This window comes from Myotis myotis, unplaced genomic scaffold (assembly GCF_014108235.1).
Source record: "Myotis myotis isolate mMyoMyo1 unplaced genomic scaffold, mMyoMyo1.p scaffold_m19_p_1, whole genome shotgun sequence".
Classification (NCBI taxonomy): Eukaryota; Metazoa; Chordata; class Mammalia; order Chiroptera; family Vespertilionidae; genus Myotis; species Myotis myotis.
The window spans coordinates 199,419,554-199,439,598 of record NW_023416313.1 but is presented as its reverse complement, the minus strand read 5'-3'; the positions used below and the strand labels follow the sequence as shown (position 1 = coordinate 199,439,598).

Here is a 20,045-nt window from a genome sequence, read left to right as displayed (position 1 = left end):
ACGCACTCTTTTGTTATTGCCTGAGCAGCCATATTTTTGAAGAAGAATGGTCTGATGATGCCTCCAGCCCAAAATCCGCACCAAACAGTGACACGTTGTGGATGCATTTGTTTCTCAACAATTACTCGTGGATTTTCTGAATCCCAAATGCGACAATTTTGTCGATTAACCAAGCCATCAAGATGAAAATGAGCCTCAGCGACATTCAGCCACATTTATGCAAAACGGTCATGGAAAATTTCAACAAAAGAGTGCGTATGTGCCAGCAAAGCCGTGGAGGCCATCTACCCGATATGCTATTCCATACATAACCCTATACTGTATACTTTATGAATCAATAAAAAATTTACAATTTTTAATTATAAACCTGTGTTTTCTATCAAAATTACTTATTGCGTGAATTTTGGGACACCCTTTATTTTAAAAGGATGAATTTTATGGCATGTCAATTATACCTAGTAAAGTTCTTATTTAAAAAATGAAAGGATGTAGGTCCTATAGATCTTTTTGGAGAAATTTGTATTTAAATAGATCAGTTTTGCCCGGTTGGGGAGGCTCAGTGGTTGAGCATCAAACTATGAACCACGAGGTCACAGTTTGATTCAGGTCAGGGCACATTCCCAGGTTTTCGGCTCAATCCCCAGTAGGGGGCGTGCAGGAGGCAGCTGATTGATGTTTTTCTCTCATTGATGTTTCTATCTCTCTCCTTTCCCCTCTCTGTAAAATCAATAAAAACATATTTAAATAGATCAGTTTCTTCCCTCCCCCCAAATTTAGACTGCTATTTGAAATGACCAATGAATAATGTATCCTTTAAAATTTAAATGACATTACAATTAAACTATATATATAATATGTATTATTTGTCTGAATTAATGTCATCTATGAGTAGCAGTTTATTTTAAAGTTGAAAATATTTTTATTATTTTTTTTAAATCCTCACCTGAGGACATTTTTTCCACTGATGTACAGAAGAGTAGAAGGGATACGAGGAAGACTTGAGAGAAACATTCATTGGTTGCCTCCTGCATGCACCTCAAATATTAAACCTGTGACCCTTCGATCCGCAGGCTGACACTCTAACTACTGAGCAAAACCAGCCGGAGCAAAAGTTGAAAATATTTTTAAGTGAAAAATTTCTGAGCATGTTAGTATCCATATGTAGCTCTTAATATATTAACATCTAGTAAATGTTTGAGAGTATTTGAATGTTTGAATATTTTCTTAGTTTTTTTTTAAACAAACAATTTCTGATGTTTGAACTTTTCCTTAGCATTCAGTCAATTTTTAAAGATTCTTTATGCTTTTACCAGTGATATCAGGGCCAAGCAAAATAGAAGTCAAAGAGTAGATGAATTCTGGGAACTCTACATTTGATCAGTATTCAGTCCTTGGTGGAGTGATTAAGTAAGGGTTAAGTAATTTCAGTATCTTGATTTTTCCATGATGAATTTATAAAACAGTGTTTCAGGGCTTCCTGAGTATGAATGTTAATATACAGGAGTTTCTTGGCCTCAGTAAGAAAAATAGGAATTTTTCACTTTTCTCTCTCTTCCTCCACACATTCTACACACTGGAAAGATTACTCACGTGTCCAATTCCACTTGCTAAGTACACTGCCCTTTTCACTATAAATGCCTTTATCAGAAAGGCCATCCTCATGTGGTCACTGAAGTTGATGAAATGTTCGTGTTATATAGTTATGTACAATATTATTAGTTTGCAATAAATGACCCAAGGGAGTATGTTAAATTCTTAATAAAAGCAAATAGATACTATGGGACTTGATCTTCTTAAGTTGGGTTATGTTATAGGTAGGGTTGCCAGATTTAGCAAATAGTAATTATTGAAGTAATCATTCACTGTTCATTTGAGATTCAAATTGAATTGGGCAGCCTGTGTTTTATCTGGCAACCTAATTATGGGAATAAGGAGAGAGCGGTTTTATGTACTATCCTTACAGAGAGCGGTCCAGAGTAGCTGTAGGATATAGACAGACTGAGTTGTCTACATATCTGTCCTGGCTGGTCAGTGAAAGTTAAGGAAGTTTCCAGCAAAATCCTGGAATTGGGCTGGCATCCGACCAGGTCCTGGTCTATTTTTAGGCTGTGGTAAATGGGGCAGTTATTCCAGAGACTGGGGAAAATCAAGTCTCATTTAAAGCTGGGGAGAAGAGATAAGTGCTGAAAAAAGGGAGAGGACTGTGTGTCTTCAATATTGCCACAATGAAGGCCACTTCAACCACACCATTACCATGCCCATAACCCTCACCCCAGGCAAATAAGATAGGTATAAATGATGCTCTACTAATTGAAAGGAGCTGGAGGACTCCATTTTTTAAAGTGCAGAGTAAGTATGCCAAGCAAAGAAACAGTGAAATGGAAAATTGGCCTTGAAATTGTCTGCACTGGAATGAAGACACCTCAAACTCAACACACCCTACCTGAGTCATTACCTTCCTCTCCAAATTCCTCCCCACTCCCTAAGTGCTGGCATGTGTTGGCTCTGGACATATACCCATGAGCAGAACAGACATGGTCCATTCCTGCTCTCAGAAAGCTTATAGCTGATAGCGGAGTGGAGGACACTACGATGTAATCACAAAATAAATGATTAATTATACATTATGATATTGCTATTTAATCACACTGGTATACTGATTTTTATGAGGCTATTATATTAAACACTGACGAAGCATCCTGAGAATAAAATAAGCTTTTTTAAAGCACTATACATTTTCCTATTTAGGGAAATAATATCCCATTTAAACCATAATTTCTGGGATTTGGTGAATTGCTGTTAACTTCAGCATTTTTGGTGATAATGTTGACTTTTAAACATTTACTTGCATATTTGTCATTAGTTTATCAGTCATCTTGTCGTCATTGTACAAAAAAGTAGAAGTAGGTGATTTTTCTTGATGGGTGAATGTTTTCCATGTTCAGCCCATCTTTTATGGCAGCATACTAACTGACTACCATATGCCTTCTCTAGCACAGAGGATGTAATTTCTGTGAAATTCAAAGGGCAAAACTGACACCTGCCTATTCTAGCAGCGTACTGCCATTTACTGACAGAGGATAGCTCCTTGGAAAAGTACTACAACACACTGAAAAGGGGGCTTTTCACTGGATCTGGTAGAATTCCAAAGCACTTAACCTCCCTGGGGTCAAGGCCAAGGCTCCCAGCCTGCTGAAGTGCAGCTCCTTCAGGCCTGGAACCAGCTGCTGGCTGACAGCTGTGCAGCCCCAGACGCCCACACTTGAGACCTTGAGGAGGAGCTCACCGCACCCAATGAAACAACATACATATATCCCTATTTTCGAATAATGCTTCTTGTGTCTTGCAAACGCACTTGGAACTAATGGACACGAGTCCTCTCTGCATCTCAGAGCTTTCTCAAGTCGGTTTTGGCAATTGTCTTTTCACTTCTTTAAGCATCCTCCTCCCACCCTCTTTTCCCCCAGATACCGCTCCGTTATCTACCAGACGGTACAAGTTTAGCCTTTTACCGAATCGCCGGAGGGGAAATCATAGCACCGAACGGGGAGGGGGGCCGTGTTAAACATGTATCTGGAGGGGTAAGAACGGGTGCACCCACAAAACCCCTAAGCAACCTTACCCCGCGAGTCCTGGCTCCCTTCCCTTGGACAGGGCTCGGGCGACCCCGGGCTGAGACGAGAGGAGGGAAGACGCCTGGCCGCAGCCCCTGCCCGCGGCCCGCCCTCATCTCTCTGCGCCCTCGGGCTGCATGTTCCCGACCTGGAAAAGGAGAGCGGGGCGGGGGGCCGAACGGGTCCCGGCGCGGGGCCTCCGGGAGGCGATGGTCGGGGAGCCGCGCGGGTAGGAAGGCGAGCCCGCAGCCCCGCGGCCACGGGGATTGTTACGCGCCCCCAACTTAACAGAGTGCGGAGCGCAGGGCGGGCAGCGCGGCCCCCGCCCGGCGTCCCCCGGGGCCCCGCGCGCGCGAGGTGGAGCCGCGGCCGCGAGAGCCGAGCCGCCGCCCGCGTTCTTCCGGCCGCAGCCCGCGGCGGGGGAGGGGCGCCGCCGCCCGCGTTCTCCCGGCGCCCGCGGCCCGCCGCGGCGCGGCCCCAGCTGGGCATCAGCTGCTGGAGGAGGAGGAGGAGGAGGAGGCGGCGGCGGGGAGGGAGGGGGCGGGGCCTGGCGGGGAGGAGGGCGGGCGCCGCCAGGAAGCCGCGGACGCCGCCGGGAGCCTGCACACCGCGCTCGGGCTGCCATGGCGGGTTAAAGCGCCGCCCGGAGCGCAGCGCGGGGGGAGGGCCGGGCGGGAGCGGCGGCCGCGCGGGGGCCCGGGGAGGGGCGCGGCGCGAGCGGCGGCGGCGGTTCCAGGATGAAGAGGAGAACTGGCCTGGGGGGCAGCATGAGGTCAGTGGTGGGCTTCTTGTCCCAGCGGGGCTTGCATGGGGACCCCCTGCTCACTCAGGACTTTCAGAGGAGACGCCTGCGGGGCTGCCGGAACCTCTACAAGAAGGACCTCCTCGGCCACTTCGGCTGTGTCAATGCCATTGAATTCTCCAACAATGGAGGCCAGTGGCTGGTCTCAGGTAAATCAACCCCCTTCCCCGCCCCGCGGCCCCTTCCCGTCCCCCCCACCCCCGGCGCTCGCCCTCCTCCTGCCCTGCGTCCCCACCTCCTCCCTCCTCACCCCCTCCTGCGGTGGGAAGGCTCGGTGTCAGATGGAAACCGCGGCCGGGGGAGGGCGGGCGGGAGGGCGGGGGGAGAGGATGTCTTCTATAAAAAGGACCCAAAATGGTTGACAGGTCCTGAATTCTCTTTCTCCCGAGTGTAAAGTGATCGCTCCTGCTGGCCGCCCCGCGAGTGCGGGCCGGGAGGGGCGAGGGGCCCTCCTGGTAAAGTTGGGTGGGAAACTCTTCCTCGCGCCCTTCCAAGGGGGTGGGGGCATTTGGGGGGCCGGAGGAGGGGGAGGCCGGGGCGCCCGAGCCCCCGCGGCGACCGGGGCCAGGGACGGGGGGACGGGGCCGTCGCTGGAAGGGTCGGGCCGGGGCGCCGGGGGAGGTGGCGGGCGGTTCGCTGCGGGCCGCCCCCTCGCGCGCTCGGGGCCCGGCTCCATCTCCTTCCGAAAGGTGTGCGGGGCGGTTTCGGGGGTGTCGCGGGCTCTGCGGGCGGAGAGCCGGCCCGAACTTGGGTGCGCAACTTGGGAGGCGGCGGGCGGCGAGTGGGACCCCGGAGACGGGCTGGCGGGGAGCCCCGCGCCGCGTCCCCTCCCGCGGCTGCCGCTGCCGGTGGGCTCCCCGCCCCTGGCCTCCCTCCGGGCTGGGCTGGGCTGGCCGCCCCCCTCCCCGGGCTCTGCCGCTGGTGTGGGGAGAGTGGCGAAATCGAGGCCGGGGCTCCGGCCGGGCGGGTAGGCCTCGCTCCCGGGGCGCCTAGCGACAGGCCGCTGAATCGATAGCCTATCGCTCCCGGGAGGCGAGGGGCGACGGCTGCCCGGGGAAGGGGCGCCTGTGCTCCAGGGGGCGCTCGCCGCCGCCCGCCGCCCTCCTCCCAGGGGTCGCGACCGGAGGCTGGCGAGTGGGGATGGGGTGCCCAGGGGGCGGCTCCCCGAAACCCGGCTCAGGGGAGGAGGGGAGCGGTCTGGCATCCCCGCTCGCCTTCTGCCTCCGCGTCCCTGTTCCTACATTGAGAGGCACGGGGGCCGCAGGCCGGCTGGACGTGGCGCTTCGCCTCCCCCAGGCCGGTCCGGAGTGATTTTCTAATTTGCGTCAGTGGGCAACTGGCCAGCGGCGCCCGGGGTGAGGGCACAGCGTGGGCCTGTCTTCACGATGAGCAGGCGAAGTGACGTGGGGCGTGCAGTCCAGTGTGGGGGAGCAGAGATAAGCCCTGTGATCACTTCACGATGAACCTCCTGGGGTTTCTCTAGAGCTGACTTGACTTTTCCACCCCAGATCGTTGTCTCATTGACCAGGCAGATGTTGGCCCTAGATCACCCCCGGGAGAAACCGGATAGTCTACTTCAAGGCATACCCCGAAAAAAAGCCTCCCCCCCCCCCCAGGGCCCCAAATCCCAAAGGCAGAATGGGAGAGGCCTCTTTAAAACCTGCCCGTTTCCCCCTAAGGCTTCCTCTGTAGTTCTGTCACCTTTCCAGACTGATGTGTTCCAACACAGGTGTCTCAGACACAGGGAGACTCGCCGTAGGGCACATGCAAAATCAGCCAGTGAGTGCAACAACAATCAATGTCTCCTCCCTCTCTTCCCCTCCCTCCCTCTTTAAAATCAATAAATGTTAAAAAGACATATAACAGATTTATTAAGACATCATTCACATGCCATACAGTTCACCCATTTAAAGTTAACACTTTTTAAAAAGCACTAAAAAGTTGCCTCCATTCTCTACCAGTTATAGTTACCCTTGTTGAGGACCTTCCTCTACGTCTTAAATGAACTCCATTTTCTCTAGTCTTGGCCTGTTCATTTCCTTTATCTTGATTTTAGTCCTTTGGTTCTAGGCCAGTGGTTCTCAACCTGTGGGTCGAACGACCCTTTCACAGGGGTCGCCTAAGACCATCAGAAAAACACATATAATTACATATTGCTTTTGTGATTAATCACTATGCTTTAATTATGTTCAATTTGTAACAATGAAAATACATCCTGCATATCAGATATTTACGTTACGATTCATAACAGTAGCAAAATTACAGTTATGAAATAGCAACGAAAATAATTTTATGGTTGGGGGTCACCACAACACGAGGAACTGTGTTAAAGGGTCACGGCATTAGGAAGGTTGAGAACCACTGTTAGGCACTGGTTTCTTGCTTTTCAAGGTCTGAGCTGCCCCTAGCTGTCTTTGCCCCTAAGCCTCATACTTCCTTTAGCCCAGTTCTTCCTGTTTCCTTTTTATCTACTCCTGCCCTGTTTTTAGTCCTTCCGGCTGGCTTTTCCACCCACTCCTCCAGTTTAGCTCAGATAGACTTTAGCTTTTCTTATTTGTTCCCAGAACATAGAATTTTCCTTAAAAGCCTGTTAAGCTATTCAGCTTCATTATGAGTACAACTTATGCTAACAGAATGTTCCTCCTGTTTGCTGCAGATAAGGAAGCCGCCTTTGGGAATCATAAATACAGCTTAACTTGTTAAAGCTACTTAAATTTTGTTCTGGGGAGTCTGTCAGGAATCTTTCCATGTTTAAAACTACTTATAGTGTCATGTTTACATTTTATCTATCACTGTCCTTTAGCAGTGTAGCACCTGAGGGGAGGGGCACAGTATTTTGAGGTTAATGCTGTTGATCCCTAATGCTTCAGGATAAGGTGGGTGGGAGGCCAGACTCTAGGATGGTAATGAGATTCTTTTTAATGCATTTTGTACTTATATCTTGTCTGGATTGGTTAAAGCCCTCAGAAAGTGATGATTAAAATGATTGTTCAGAGTTTGTTCATTGTTCCCATTTCCTCAGTGTTTAGGCAGGCTCACAATTCTTGTAACTGATATACTAATTTATAGAATTAAATTAGACCTAGGACAAAGTAATATTTGCATGATTCCTGTGGCTTTATAAAATGCTATTTGTTAAGGATATGTCATTGCTTTTTGTTCTAACAGTTAGCTCTCCTTCCAGGGTACAATGAAACCAGTAGATATTAAGAGTAAACTGGAGAAATCAGGAAGGAGAAAAGGCACTCTGCTGGGAAGAGAGTGTGACAGCAACAATTGGCAGAGTACTTTTTTTTCTTTCTGACATTTTAAAACATTAAAATATTTTAACCTAAAATATTTTTTATTGTTGATCAGAAAAAGGTATTACTGTGATATTGTGTAAGGCAGTGTAGCTACTAGCATAGTGACATGGTTAAAATCACTGCTTCGTCACTTAATGTGTGACCTTAAGTTGTTGAGCCCCTGTGTCTATTTCCTGATCTATGCAATGGGAACACCAGCACCTACCTGAAGGGCTGTTGTAGGAACCACATTAGGCAAAGCTTAGGTTGGGAGCTAAACAAGTACCAGCCTCTCAGAGAAAATTCCGAGTTTGCTTTCTCTCCCCTTCGTTCTTGTGGTGTCATTATTAGCTGATACTTGTTTTTACAATATTGGTAATGAACTTGTGCAAATGGGGCAGGCAGGATAGTTTGTGACCTTTTGATGTGGAATGAGGAGGCACAATGTGGTGTGGAGGGAGCCTGGAATTTGGTGCTACATGACAGGAGTTGGAGGCTCTACCAGTCACAGATGGTAAGAAGGCAAGTCCCTCGTTCAACATCTGTACAAAGGGGTTCGTAAATTACCTAACAGGGCAGTAGTATTCAATGAAATGTTATATGTGAAGGTGCTTTGTAAACTGCGTGGGTTTGAGTGAACATTACTATTTATAAGGACCAGTTTATACTTGATGCTTGCAGTCTCAGAATATTTATGTGTTCATTTTTTGAGGGTCAAAGAAAAAGGTATGTTTAAGTCCTGCTTATGAAAGATCAAGGATATTGCACACATATTTAAGGATATCCTAAATTTACCTTTTAAGTCTTTGGTTTCATCTAGTACTTTCCATTGCCTTCATTGCCTCCCTTTATGCTTCTCCTTTTCTCTAGAGTGGAGTTCTTTATGTGTTTGCTCAAAGTTTTTTCTCTGGGAAGAAGATGAATACTTTGGGATCTGATTGGGAGACCAATCAGGATGTAGCTCTGTATATCTGAGTTGGATTGTAACTCTGCCTTCTATTTATAACTGGGTTAACTAGTTTATTTCTATTTCACATGGGCCTCTGACTTTAGTGATCATTTTAAGTGTCCACAGTTTTATAGAGAGATTAGGAGCATGAACCCTGGAGTCAGGCAAAGGGGAGGGTGGGCGGGATTGAGGGGAGGTAGTGGTGAATATGAGCGCAACTACTTGCTAACTGGGTCACCTTTGACTAGTCATTTATCCTGTTTCCTCATCCATATAATAAGTTGTGGTGAGGATTGAATGAAATAACATTTGTAAAGTTCTTCCTTAGCACAAGGAAGGGGTGGGCAAACTTTTTAACTCGAGGGACCGGAGGGCCGGAACAAAAGCATGGATGGAGTGTTTGTGTGAACTAATATAAATTCAAAGTAAACATCATTACATAAAAGGGTACGGTCTTTTTTTTCAATAGTTTTATTCATTTCAAACGGGCCGAATTCGGCCGTAGTTTGCCCACGGCTGGTAGCCCCTGCTGTTGCTCTAGTTGCTACTGCAACTGTTAAAATTTTTGTTTAACTTGAAGCTCACAAAAAGCTTTTAAGAGATTGACACCAGTAACACCTAACATTTATGGCAGAGTACAAAGTGAAAAAATTGAGAAAGATCTTTTTTAAAAAAATAATTCTTTATTGTTGAAAGTATTACATATGTCTCCTTTTTCCCCCAGAGAAAGATCTTGTTAAGTGAACTATTAAAAATGCTTTGTGAATAAGCTTAACCCAGTGTCATCAAAGCATATTTTAAGTATCAAATAATAGCTATGATAATAACTATATGCTTAATTTGAACCCATTAATTATCTTTTCCTGTAGCCCAGTCATATCACATTTTATAGAATCAATTAAAAATAAAATTTACCTAAGAGCATATTACCTATAGGTAAAGTGTTTGGCTTGAGCCAGTTACAGTTTGACTGATAAAACTCATGAGTTTAATTAAAATGAATTTCTTGATCCAGTGGTGAGTTTATCAGGAGAAATATGGCTATTGGTAAGGCAGATTTCTGACTTTGAAAAGCTTTCACAGTAGTTTGTTGACAAAGTGATTAGGGAATCAATTCTTGGATTTTCTTCTGGGCTTTTCTACTTACTGATAGTTCATTGTTTTGAAGGAGTTAAATTTTATTCTTTGTTCTGTTTATTAGTTCAACAAGCAGTATAAGTGCATACTATTTATAAGACAGGAGCTATGAGAGGATCAGAGATGGCGAATCGGGTAGAAATCATGCTCTCAAGAAGCTTGCATTTAGGAGCATTTACTTCTCATTTGTAACAGTGCATAACTCTTTAATTTTCCCCTCCACTTTATGATACTTTAATAGATATCTGTTTTTTTGGTTCTTAACATAGTAAAAATCCTCTTGCCTATGAGCTTCAATGGAAAAGAAAACAAGGCTCATAGAGATAGATGGCCTTGGAGGACAGTCCTATGATAAATTATATAGATCATGTGATAAGGATAAGGTAACATGGATATTTATAGAGACACATTATTTTTCCCACTTGTTTTTCAGTCAGCTAAGTGATATCTATCAAAGATTGTCAAATTTACAATTATGCCCTGGTTTGTCATCTCTGCTTTAAAATAACCTAGTGAGGCTTAATCGATGACCACCAGTCTCATTAGATATTATTAGCACATCAAAAAGTTGTCTTTGTGTTCCTGTTGTTCAAAGGACTTGGCTTACACAGATGTGTTTTTGTTGTTGTTTCTGTTAATCTTCGAGAGGATATTTTTCCCATTGACTTTTTAGAGAGAGTGATAGGGAGGGGGAGAAAACGAGAGAAACATCGATGTGAGAGAGACACATTGATTGGTTGCCTCCTGCATGTGTCCCAGATTGAGCCTGCACTAACATTTGTGCCCGTGACTGGACTTGAACCCAAGACCCTTCAGCTCACAGGCCCACGCTAAACACTGACCAAACCAGGTAGGGCCACCGATGTGGTTGTTTATTAAGAGTTCCTAAGAGTGGCACCTCTCATTTTCCATATTGAAAGAGGTGTCAGCCCAGTGCAAGTTTGTGCTTATTCACTGATAATTGATAGATTTGGTTGTCAGGTACAGCTGGAATGATTCAGATCAGGGAAACTTTATTGACCAGTAAAATTTGAGACACAAATGGATACTGCTTTCTGAATGCTGAGTTACAAAGTGGATGCATTTCTTTTTTAAAAATATTTTTATTTTATTTTTTCCCCATCACCATTTATCCCCCCCATACCCTCCTCCACCTCCCCTCAATGTCCCCCACACAGTCATCACACTATTGTCCATGTCCATGAGTTTTCTTTTTTTTGCATTTATTTTCTCATGCATTGCTAAAAAAATGTGACTTTAATCCTTTTTTCTTTTTTCATAGTTTAAAGAAAGAAGTAGCTTTTCTTATTTTAGTTTGAATTTATACCCTAGTATACTCAAGGGTAGAACTAAAAGCCTTTTGAGTTTAAAGGAACTAAAACCATAATTCAAATGGAGATTAAGAAGGAATCAATTCTGTTATTAATTTTTGGTGCCCTATATTATATTGTTTCTTATAATTAAAGAACTGAGTATTAATCTTTTAGGATTAACCCTTAGGTTATTGTGAGAATATGAAGTTATATTTCTTAATCTACTTAATTCTGTCCTATAAAAAAATTTTTATTTTAAATTATAAGGATTAGGCTATTATTTGCCAAAGTTTGGGTATGTAAGCAGATTTTTAGGTGATACTGAATTAATATTTAAATTTTAATGGTTAGTACATTTATTTTTATACCTATTAGAAAAGTTAGCATGTATAACATATTTTCAATGAATTTATTGCTTAAGGTATGATTAAATTTTTAAAAATCAATTTAAAGAAAAATAATGGTGTATTTGTTATTCAGATAAAGCAAAATTCAAAAGATGATCGAGATTGAAGCTTGGGAAATATTATATTAGGTAACCTTTTTTATATCTTCTTTCTTCCTCATTGAATCAGGGATGGAGTGATCTTCATTTTATAGAAGAAGAGTGGAGCAATAGAAAAATGACTTATCCAGAGCTGCCCAGTTAGTTCGTCTTTGGCAGTCAGGACCTTCTCAGTAGGGCTCATTGCTCCCAGGAAGGGGCTGTTTCTAAGTTGCCTTTTTATATGTTTCTTCCTCCCCCCTGCCTTTTTTTTTTTCTTATAGGGCAGGCCAGTTTTTCTGGATCTTTTTTAAAGAAGTAAAAGTTGAATGCGCCCTCGTCAGTTTGGCTCAGTGGATTGAGTGTTGAGGGCTGGAGGTGCCACTTGTCCCCTGGGCATCGAGTCTAAGAGGCCTCAGCCTTGTTTCTCACACCACATATGCCGTACCTACTAATACCATCCCAACGTACCCACCACATGCCATCATGCATGTAGAGAAACGCATCAGTGTGCCCCTGGAGGCATCTACACACGCCAGTACAGACTGCACGTGTGCATAGGGGCCTGTCAAACATGCAGAGATGTGCCATCACATGCAGAATGTGCGGACTGAAGGCTCCCGGGTTCAATTCCAGTCAAGGGCACATGCCCGGGTTGTGGTCTCCATCCCCAGTGTCGGGTGTGCAGGAGGCAACCGTTCAATGATTCTCTCTCATCATTGATGGTTCTATCTCTCTCTCCCTCTCTGAAATCAAGAAAAATATATTTTAAAAATAATAAAATTAAATTAAAAAAATAAAAGTTGAATGCTAGCAATTTCTGAGCACATGTATAATTCTAGTTACTCCTCTTAGATGATAAATTGTATTTCTGTGTTTTGCTGTACATTTAACTTGGTCCACACAAGTATCTTCTGTTTATTTATTCATTAAAACTATTTGATGTGAACTTATTATGTGTGCCTCTTTAATCGTAATAACTATAAGACTTATTTTTTTTAACATTTATTTAGCATGTAATGTGTATCAGGCCCTCTGTTAAACCACTTTATATGTCTTATTTGCCACTTTAAAAATAGCCAGTATTATCTGCAGTCTAGAAAGACAAAGGAATTTGAAGGGTTTGTATTAATTGTCATAACTAAGTGCTGAAGAATCAAGGAAGGACCTTAATAAAGGACTGCTGAGGGTTCTATAATACAGAGAACAGGTAGAGCATTAGTGGAAAAAATAGATACTACAATACATTGTTTCTGGTTAAAATGAAATGAAATATAATTCTAGGGATAAAAAAATATTTTTATTACCTTGGTCTTTGTAGAAAATTTCGTTCCAATAGGTGCTTCCCAAATTTTTGTTCTTTTCAGCTTTAATACTTACTAGGCACCACTGCCAACATAACAAAAGCTTCCTAAAACTTAACTCTCTTTCTCACATCCCCTGCTGACCCCTCAAAAATCTACAGTGCTCCCCAGTGTCTATCAGTTGAGACATTACTGTTTATAAAATAAATGTTTACCAATAAAAATAGCTAATATTTGCTCATGTTATTTATCAAATATTATTTGGGGGCGTTTCATATGTCAGGCATATTTACATACATGAGTACATCTAAATACTTAATAGAATCTTTCCTAAGGTAGGGATAGTACTATTTTTCTTTTCTTTTTTGAGATAAAATTTTTTTTTTTTTAATTGATTTCAAAGAGGAAGAGAGAGAGAGAGATAGAAACAACAGTGATGAGAAAGAATCATTGATTGGCTGCCTCCTGCCTGCTCCCTACTGGAGATTGAGCCCACAACCTGAGCGTGTGCCCTGACTGGGAATTGAACCATGATCTCCTGGTTCATAGGTTGATGCTTAACCACTGAGCCACACCAGCTGAGCAGTCCTATTTTTTTTATTTTACATCTGAGGAAACTGAGGCTTAGAGAAGTTAAGTAACTTTGAAAATGTCTATAATTCGTGGTGGAACTGGATTTCCAGCCTGGGTCTGCATGAGCTCCAAGACATGCTGCTATCTGCTCTGAAATTTGTAGAATGTTATGTACATTTTAAAAGGATTGATTCCCCCCCTGCATTCTCATCTCTTGGTGCTGTAACTCTGATACTTTACTAGCTGCTTTTTAAAAATCCCTTCATGAGGGAGTAGATCAGTGACCTTGGAGCCAGTAAGCACTGTTCTGGTCACAGCTACTATACTCACCCCTCAAGCAGGTTTCTCTTGGTGCTAGAAATCACTTCACCTGGGATTGGTCTTGGCAGTCATCTAAAGTCTCCTTTTTATATTTTGTGTATATCCACACTTGTGTACATAAACCATGTGACTAATTTCACACTGGGTTAACCTCACCTACTTTAGACTAATTAAGAGTAAGGAAGGCTCTGGTTACCAAGTTGGTGGTGGTTCTACATTAGCCCAACTAAAAGTACAAACAAATATATATGTATTTACTGAGCCGGTAGTTTGAGTTTGATATCTGCTGAAAGCATGCTGATTTGAGTACATTTGGCTGAATGTCAATCAACAGAAATATGTATCTTTCCTCATAATTATACATGGGGAGGAAATATCTGTGCCTGAGGCACAGATGAATAATGTGGTTCAGAATAGAGTGCTTCTCAGAAGAAGGTTTAAATAGTGTCACATGGGATTGTTTGCCCAGAGAGTGCACTCACTTGGCAAGTCATTTGGAAGCACTTTTCCACAGATACAGTATCATAAAGAGCGATATAGCTCCTAGACCAGATGATAAGCCTGTTTACTCCTTAATGAACTGGAAGTATAGTGTTCTTGCAAGTAAAATTTACTTCTGGCATCAGCACCTTCATTATGTTTCTGTGAAAAAGAAGACATTGCCCTGATCAGTTTGGCTCAGAGGATAGAGCGTCGGCCTGCGGACTGAAGGATCCCAGGTTCGATTCCGGTCAAGGGCATGTACTTTGGTTTCGGGCACACATCCCCAGTAGGAGGTGTGCAGGAGGCAGCTGATCGATGTTTCTCTCTCGTCAATGTTCTAACTCTCTATTGCTCTCTTTCTCCCTTCCTCTCTGTAAAAAATCAATAAAATATATTAAAAAAAATACATTTCCAAGGTTATTCACTGATGGGTGAACAAGGAGGGTTGCTCTTTAAGTTCAGCTCTTTTATTTTTTATTTTTATGAATTTATTTTTATTTTTTTATTGCTTAAAGTATTACAAAGGGTATTACATATGTGTCTTTTTTTTTTTCCCTGCCCTTGACTATCCCCTGGCCTCCCCCACTCCCCAGCGTCCCATGTCCATTGGTTATGCATATATGCATGCATACAAGTCCTTCGGTTGATCTCTTATACCCCTCCCTCCTGCCCCCCAACTTTCCCCGGCCTTCCCGCTGCATTTTGACAATCTGTTCGAGGCAGCTCTGCCTCTGTATCTATTACTGTTCAAAAGTTTATAATGGTCTCTATTACCCATGAATGAGTGAGATCATGTGGTATTTTTCCTTCATTGACTGGCTTATTTCACTTAGCATAATGCTCTCCAGTTCCATCCATGCCGTTGCAAATGGTAGGAGTTCCTTTTTTACAGCAGCATAGTATTCCATCGTGTAGATGTACCACAGTTTTCTAATCCATTCATCTACTGATGGGCACTTAGGCTGTTTCCAGATCTTAGCTATGGTGAATTGTGCTGCTATGAACATGTGGGTTCATATATCCTTTCTGATTGGTGTTTCTGGTTTAAGTTCAGCTCTTTTAAAAAAAAAAAATGTTTTAATTGATTTTGGAGAGAGGAAGGGAAAGGGGGAAAGAGGTAGAAACATTGATGAGACAGACATCAACATCGATTGTCTGCCTCCTGTATGCCCCATACTGGGGATTGAGCCCTCAACCTGGGCATGTGCCCTCACTGGGAATCAACTGGTGATCTGTTGGTGCATGGGTCGACACTCAACTACTAGGCCACACTGGCTGGGCTCACAATAATTTTTCTAAGTCAAGGGATTTAGGGAAAGACATGATAGTAGTATTTTGTCACTTTAGTTGTCTACTCTTCCCATGCCTTGATATTCATATTTTATTGCCACCGTCCTCATTCTTTGCACTTTGCAATGTTGAATACCGAGATTCTATCATGTACCTCTCAGAATTGATATACATTGGAGATCATGTCCATGTGCTTTGAGTGCCATTTTCCTATTGGGGCCAATTTTAATATGGAAGTAATATTCCAGGGCTGAGACATGTAGGAATCAACAAGAAAGTGGCATTCGAGGAGATTGACAGATTTAAAATAGATCCAAATTGCAGAGATGATGGTGGTGGAAAGGCAGTTTCCCATCCCACCACCCCTTTTATTTTAATCCTCATGGGAGGAGTAAGGATATCTTTTCCATTGATTTTTAGGGAGAGTGGAAGGGAGAGGGGAGAGAGAGAAACATCGACCTAAGAAAGACACATCGATTGGTTGCCTCCTGCTCACAGCTCGACCAGGCCCCAGATTTGAACCTATAACCCTTCTTCCCTTTTGCCTTTGCTGTGACCCCTGCTGGTTGATAAGGTGAGATAAGATTACTTTATATGTTCGATAAGGTAGCTTGCGCTATAGGTCCCCTGCCTGTCTTGCTGCCTGCTGGGATCCTTCATAATTAAGGTCCATATATCCTGGTTCACTTGGGACCATCGCAATTGTCCCACTACAATTACTGCGCTTTTCATTCTTAAATAATTTTTTAGAAAAGGTACTAGTTTGGATGATAAGGTGGTTTTGTTTTGATATTTGAGAGAGAGAGAGAGAGAGAGAGAGAGAGAGAGAGAGAGAGAGAGAGAGAGAGAAAGGAAGACAGACAGGAAAACATTGATTTGTTAATTCTGAGAGAGAGAGAGGTAGAGAGAGAAAGGGAGGAAGACAGACAGAAAAACATTGATTTGTTAATTCTGTGAGCCCTGACCAGGGATGGAACCTTGGTACTCAACCTTGGTATTATGAGTAAGTTATATGGCCACTTACTCATAATATCCCAGCTGTCTGGTGCTCTGATAAAACCAAAGCCCTAGTCTCTTAACTTTTCCCATTCACCATTGAATGCCTCTGGTGGAAAAGCCTCCAAGCCTCCATTCTCCCTATATTGCTGCCATTTTTTAGGTACTGGATTGAGCCTGAGAGGCATTATTTGTCCTCATCTTCTTATTAGAAAGCGAGTAAAACTATTAAGAAAATGTTAAATCCAGGCACACACTCCCTCTTGGGAGCATGCTGAGCCTTTTCCTCCCTCCTCTTTTCCCCCCAAGGCCCAATTCCTTTGCCTTTCTCCTAAACTCCAAGGGCCCTTATTTTGTTTATGTAACTTGTTTCCTAAGTCTATGAAGCCCAACTGGCCAACTTCTGCTACCTCTGTAACTTTCTAAATAAACTTTTTCTTAGAATTTGAAAAGAAAAAAGAGAGAAGAAAAGGAAATGTTAACTCCAAAGACTTAAGTTATCACTTTTTCCCTGTATACCTACCTCCTCTTACAATTCTTCTGTTCACCGTGCATTCTTTTTTTTTTTTTTTTTTTTTTTTTTAAAGTCTTCCTGTGGTTGGCTGTTTTTCAAAGAGTTGATTTTGATGAAAGGTGTTTTGAGGAATGATTCTCCACTAAGTGGAATTTCTTTTCTGAGGTGCTTTTAACTAGAAGTGGATATGCTATTTGTTTTTTTATATTTTATTGATTTTTTTTTTTTTTACAGAGAGGAAGGGAGAGAGATAGAGAGTTAGAAACACCGATGAGAGAGAAACATCGATCAGCTGCCTCCTGCACATCTCCTACTGGGGATATGCCCGCAACCCAGGTACATGCCCTTGACCGGAATCGAACCTGGGACCTTTCAGTCCGCAGGCCGACGCTCTATCCACTGAGCCAAGCCGGTTTCGGCAGTGGATATGCTATTGATATTAAAACCAAGGCATAGTTTTGTGGGTTATCTATCCAGCACATTTGGAGTATAGATTGGCCCTGAGAAGGGTTTTCAGGAATTGTAGTTTTTCTGATAGATGGCCAGTTGGCTCTGGAATGTCTTTCATGTTGTGGAATGTCATCAATAAAGAAGTTACAGAAATCTGGGCTGGAGTCCTGATTTCCCCCTTCTCACTTTGTGATCTTATGCTATTGATCTTCTGTCTCTATTGAATCATAGAATTTTATTGCTGGAACGGACTAATGATGAAGCCTTTAATTTTACATAAAAGGACACAAAGGAACAAAGAGGTAAAGTGATTTTTCCAGCATCTCATTACTAGTTAAGTAGTACAATCAGGATTAAAATGTGGGTCTTCTGACCTGGTCCCTCAGTAGGGAGAGTTATGAGGTCTAGTAAAGTGTGGCTTACTCTGCTAGTACATTTGATAATGAGGTTTCATTGTTCCTGAACATGGTTGCTTTGATTAAGTGGGTGGTGTTTCATTGTTTTACAGATGAGTAAGTAGAGATTTTCCAGGGTAGAGGCAGACTGTCACTCTGGCTGCGTCTCCAATTTTCTCAGCCTGTCTATACTTCCTTACTTTGGAAAGTCTGTTTCCTTCCAAGAACATTACTCAGGAGGAGGGATTTTTTGCAAATCCAGATGCCTGTCAGGATCTTGTTACATAACTTCCCTCATTCTGAATTTCCATTCAAATCTTGTATTTAAATTCCAGTTGAATCTTTTGTGTTACTTAAGGCCAAGTGACTAATTGGAGCCTTTGAGAGTGTAATATTTTTTGTTTTGTTTTACAGGTGCTGTAACAATGTTTGATGGTCTAGTACAGATATCTTAATCACTTTCTGCCGTAGATGTCTGATGTATGTGTTTTGCCTTAGACATACTAGCAAGAAACAACCAAAATTTGCATGCTTGGGAACCTACTTCAAGCAGCCTTGATTTAGTTTCAGAGTTGACATCTCTGTTTATACCTTCCTAGAAGGACCAAGAAAGCATTGGGGCCTGCATTGGTTCAATCTTTTTAGAATTGCCCAAGAAGAGAAAAGAAGGCCTTATTATATTGTTATGTTGTTTTTGTTTTGTTTTAATTTGGGAGAGAGAGAAATACCAATTTGTTGTTCCACTTATTTATGCACTCATTGGTTGTTTCTTGTATGAGTCCTGGAGATTGAACCTGCAATCTTGGGTATTAGAACGGTGCTTTAACCAATTGAGCTACCTGGCCAGGACTTGTTAATGTTTTTATTTATTTATTTTAAAATATGTTTTTACTGATTTGAGAGAAAGAGGAAGGAAGAAGGAGAAAGAGAGAAATATTGATGTGAGAAAGAAACATTGATCGGCTGCCTCCTACTGGGGATCAAGCCCACAACCAGGGCATGTATCCTGACTGGGAATCGAGCCAATGACCTTTTGATACATGGGATGACACTCAACCAACTGAGCTACACCAGCCAGGGCATTGTTAATGTCCTTTATGGAAGGAATTTTGTAAAAGTCAGACAAGCAGTGTTCATATTGAAAAAAACCTGACAAATCAGAACCTGCTTAGAATGAATGAAGAGCATATGTGATATAATTAGGGGTGAGCATATTGTCCAGGTTAGTTGTCTATGGCAAAAGAAGAGGGACTGGACATAGCGGCAATCTGTGGTGTGGAGTACCTTTCTTTCTTCTGTTTTTTGGAATACCTTTCAATGCATCATCTACTACCTTAATAACCTCTCTGCAAATTCTTACTATTGTTGAGGCCTGAGAATCTGTTGTGTTGTTGTGTATGTGTGTGCTCTTGCTCTATTTAAGGAGCTTTTGTTTTTGGACTTTTCACTAATTCCATACTTTACCATTGAGAATTTCCTGTTGAATCATACAAGTAATCAGAATATGGCACTTATAAGGTAGGCTTCCCACTTATAAGTTTTAAAAATATCATGTATTAATTATCATGTGTTGATTAATTTGGAAAATAAAGATATTTAAAGGAAGTAAGAAGTGTTCCACCTACTCAGGATGACCATTTTTAACACATGGGAAATATTCTAGCCTTTTTGTATGCATATGTGCATATTTTAAAAATAAAAAATTGGAATTAGGCCATCTGCTGTTCTATAACTTTCCTCTTACATAATATTAACATTTTCATGGGTCATTGAATATTCTTGAAAAGCAGTTTCTCAACCAACCTCAACAGTATTTACATGTTGGGCTGGATAATTCCTTGTTATGAGGGCTGTCCTGTGCATTGTAGGGTGTTTAGCAGCATCCCTGGCCTTTAATCAGTATATGCCAAGTAGCATCTCCCTAGTTGTGACAACCAGAAATTTCTTGGGACATTGCCAAATGCTCCCTGGTTAGCAAAATCACTCTGGTTGAGAACTGTTGTTCTAAAGCAAAACTTCTCAGACTCTTTGGTCTTAGGAACAGTTTACATTTTTAAAAATCATCGAAGACCTCAAAGAATTTCTGTTTATGTGGGTCATATTTACTGATTTTTATTGTATTAAAATTTAAAGCTG

At 42.6% G+C, this 20,045-nt stretch overlaps 2 protein-coding genes across 6 annotated transcripts in view; one reads left to right on the top strand and one right to left on the bottom strand.

The window, feature by feature from the left end:
- EXD2 (exonuclease 3'-5' domain containing 2) overlaps positions 1-3,929 on the bottom strand; it is a 98,401-nt gene extending 94,472 nt beyond the window's left edge. The window contains exon 1 of one of the 2 annotated variants that reach the window (XM_036311106.1): positions 3,623-3,929. The gene's annotated coding sequence lies outside the window, so the exon portion shown is untranslated. The remainder of the gene's footprint in view (positions 1-3,622) is intronic. The other variant, XM_036311105.1, reaches the window with a different exon arrangement.
- Positions 3,930-4,282: 353 nt separating this feature from the next.
- The window catches only part of DCAF5 (DDB1 and CUL4 associated factor 5), a 106,328-nt gene continuing 90,565 nt past the window's right edge, over positions 4,283-20,045 (top strand). Inside the window, exon 1 of one of the 4 annotated variants that reach the window (XM_036311079.1) lies at positions 4,283-4,565. In XM_036311079.1, coding sequence (XP_036166972.1) covers positions 4,352-4,565 — 214 coding nt within the window. In that variant the 5' untranslated portion in view covers positions 4,283-4,351. Of the gene's footprint in view, positions 4,566-17,739; positions 17,817-20,045 lie in introns of those variants that run through there. The other 3 variants (XM_036311075.1, XM_036311084.1, XM_036311095.1) reach the window with 3 other exon arrangements.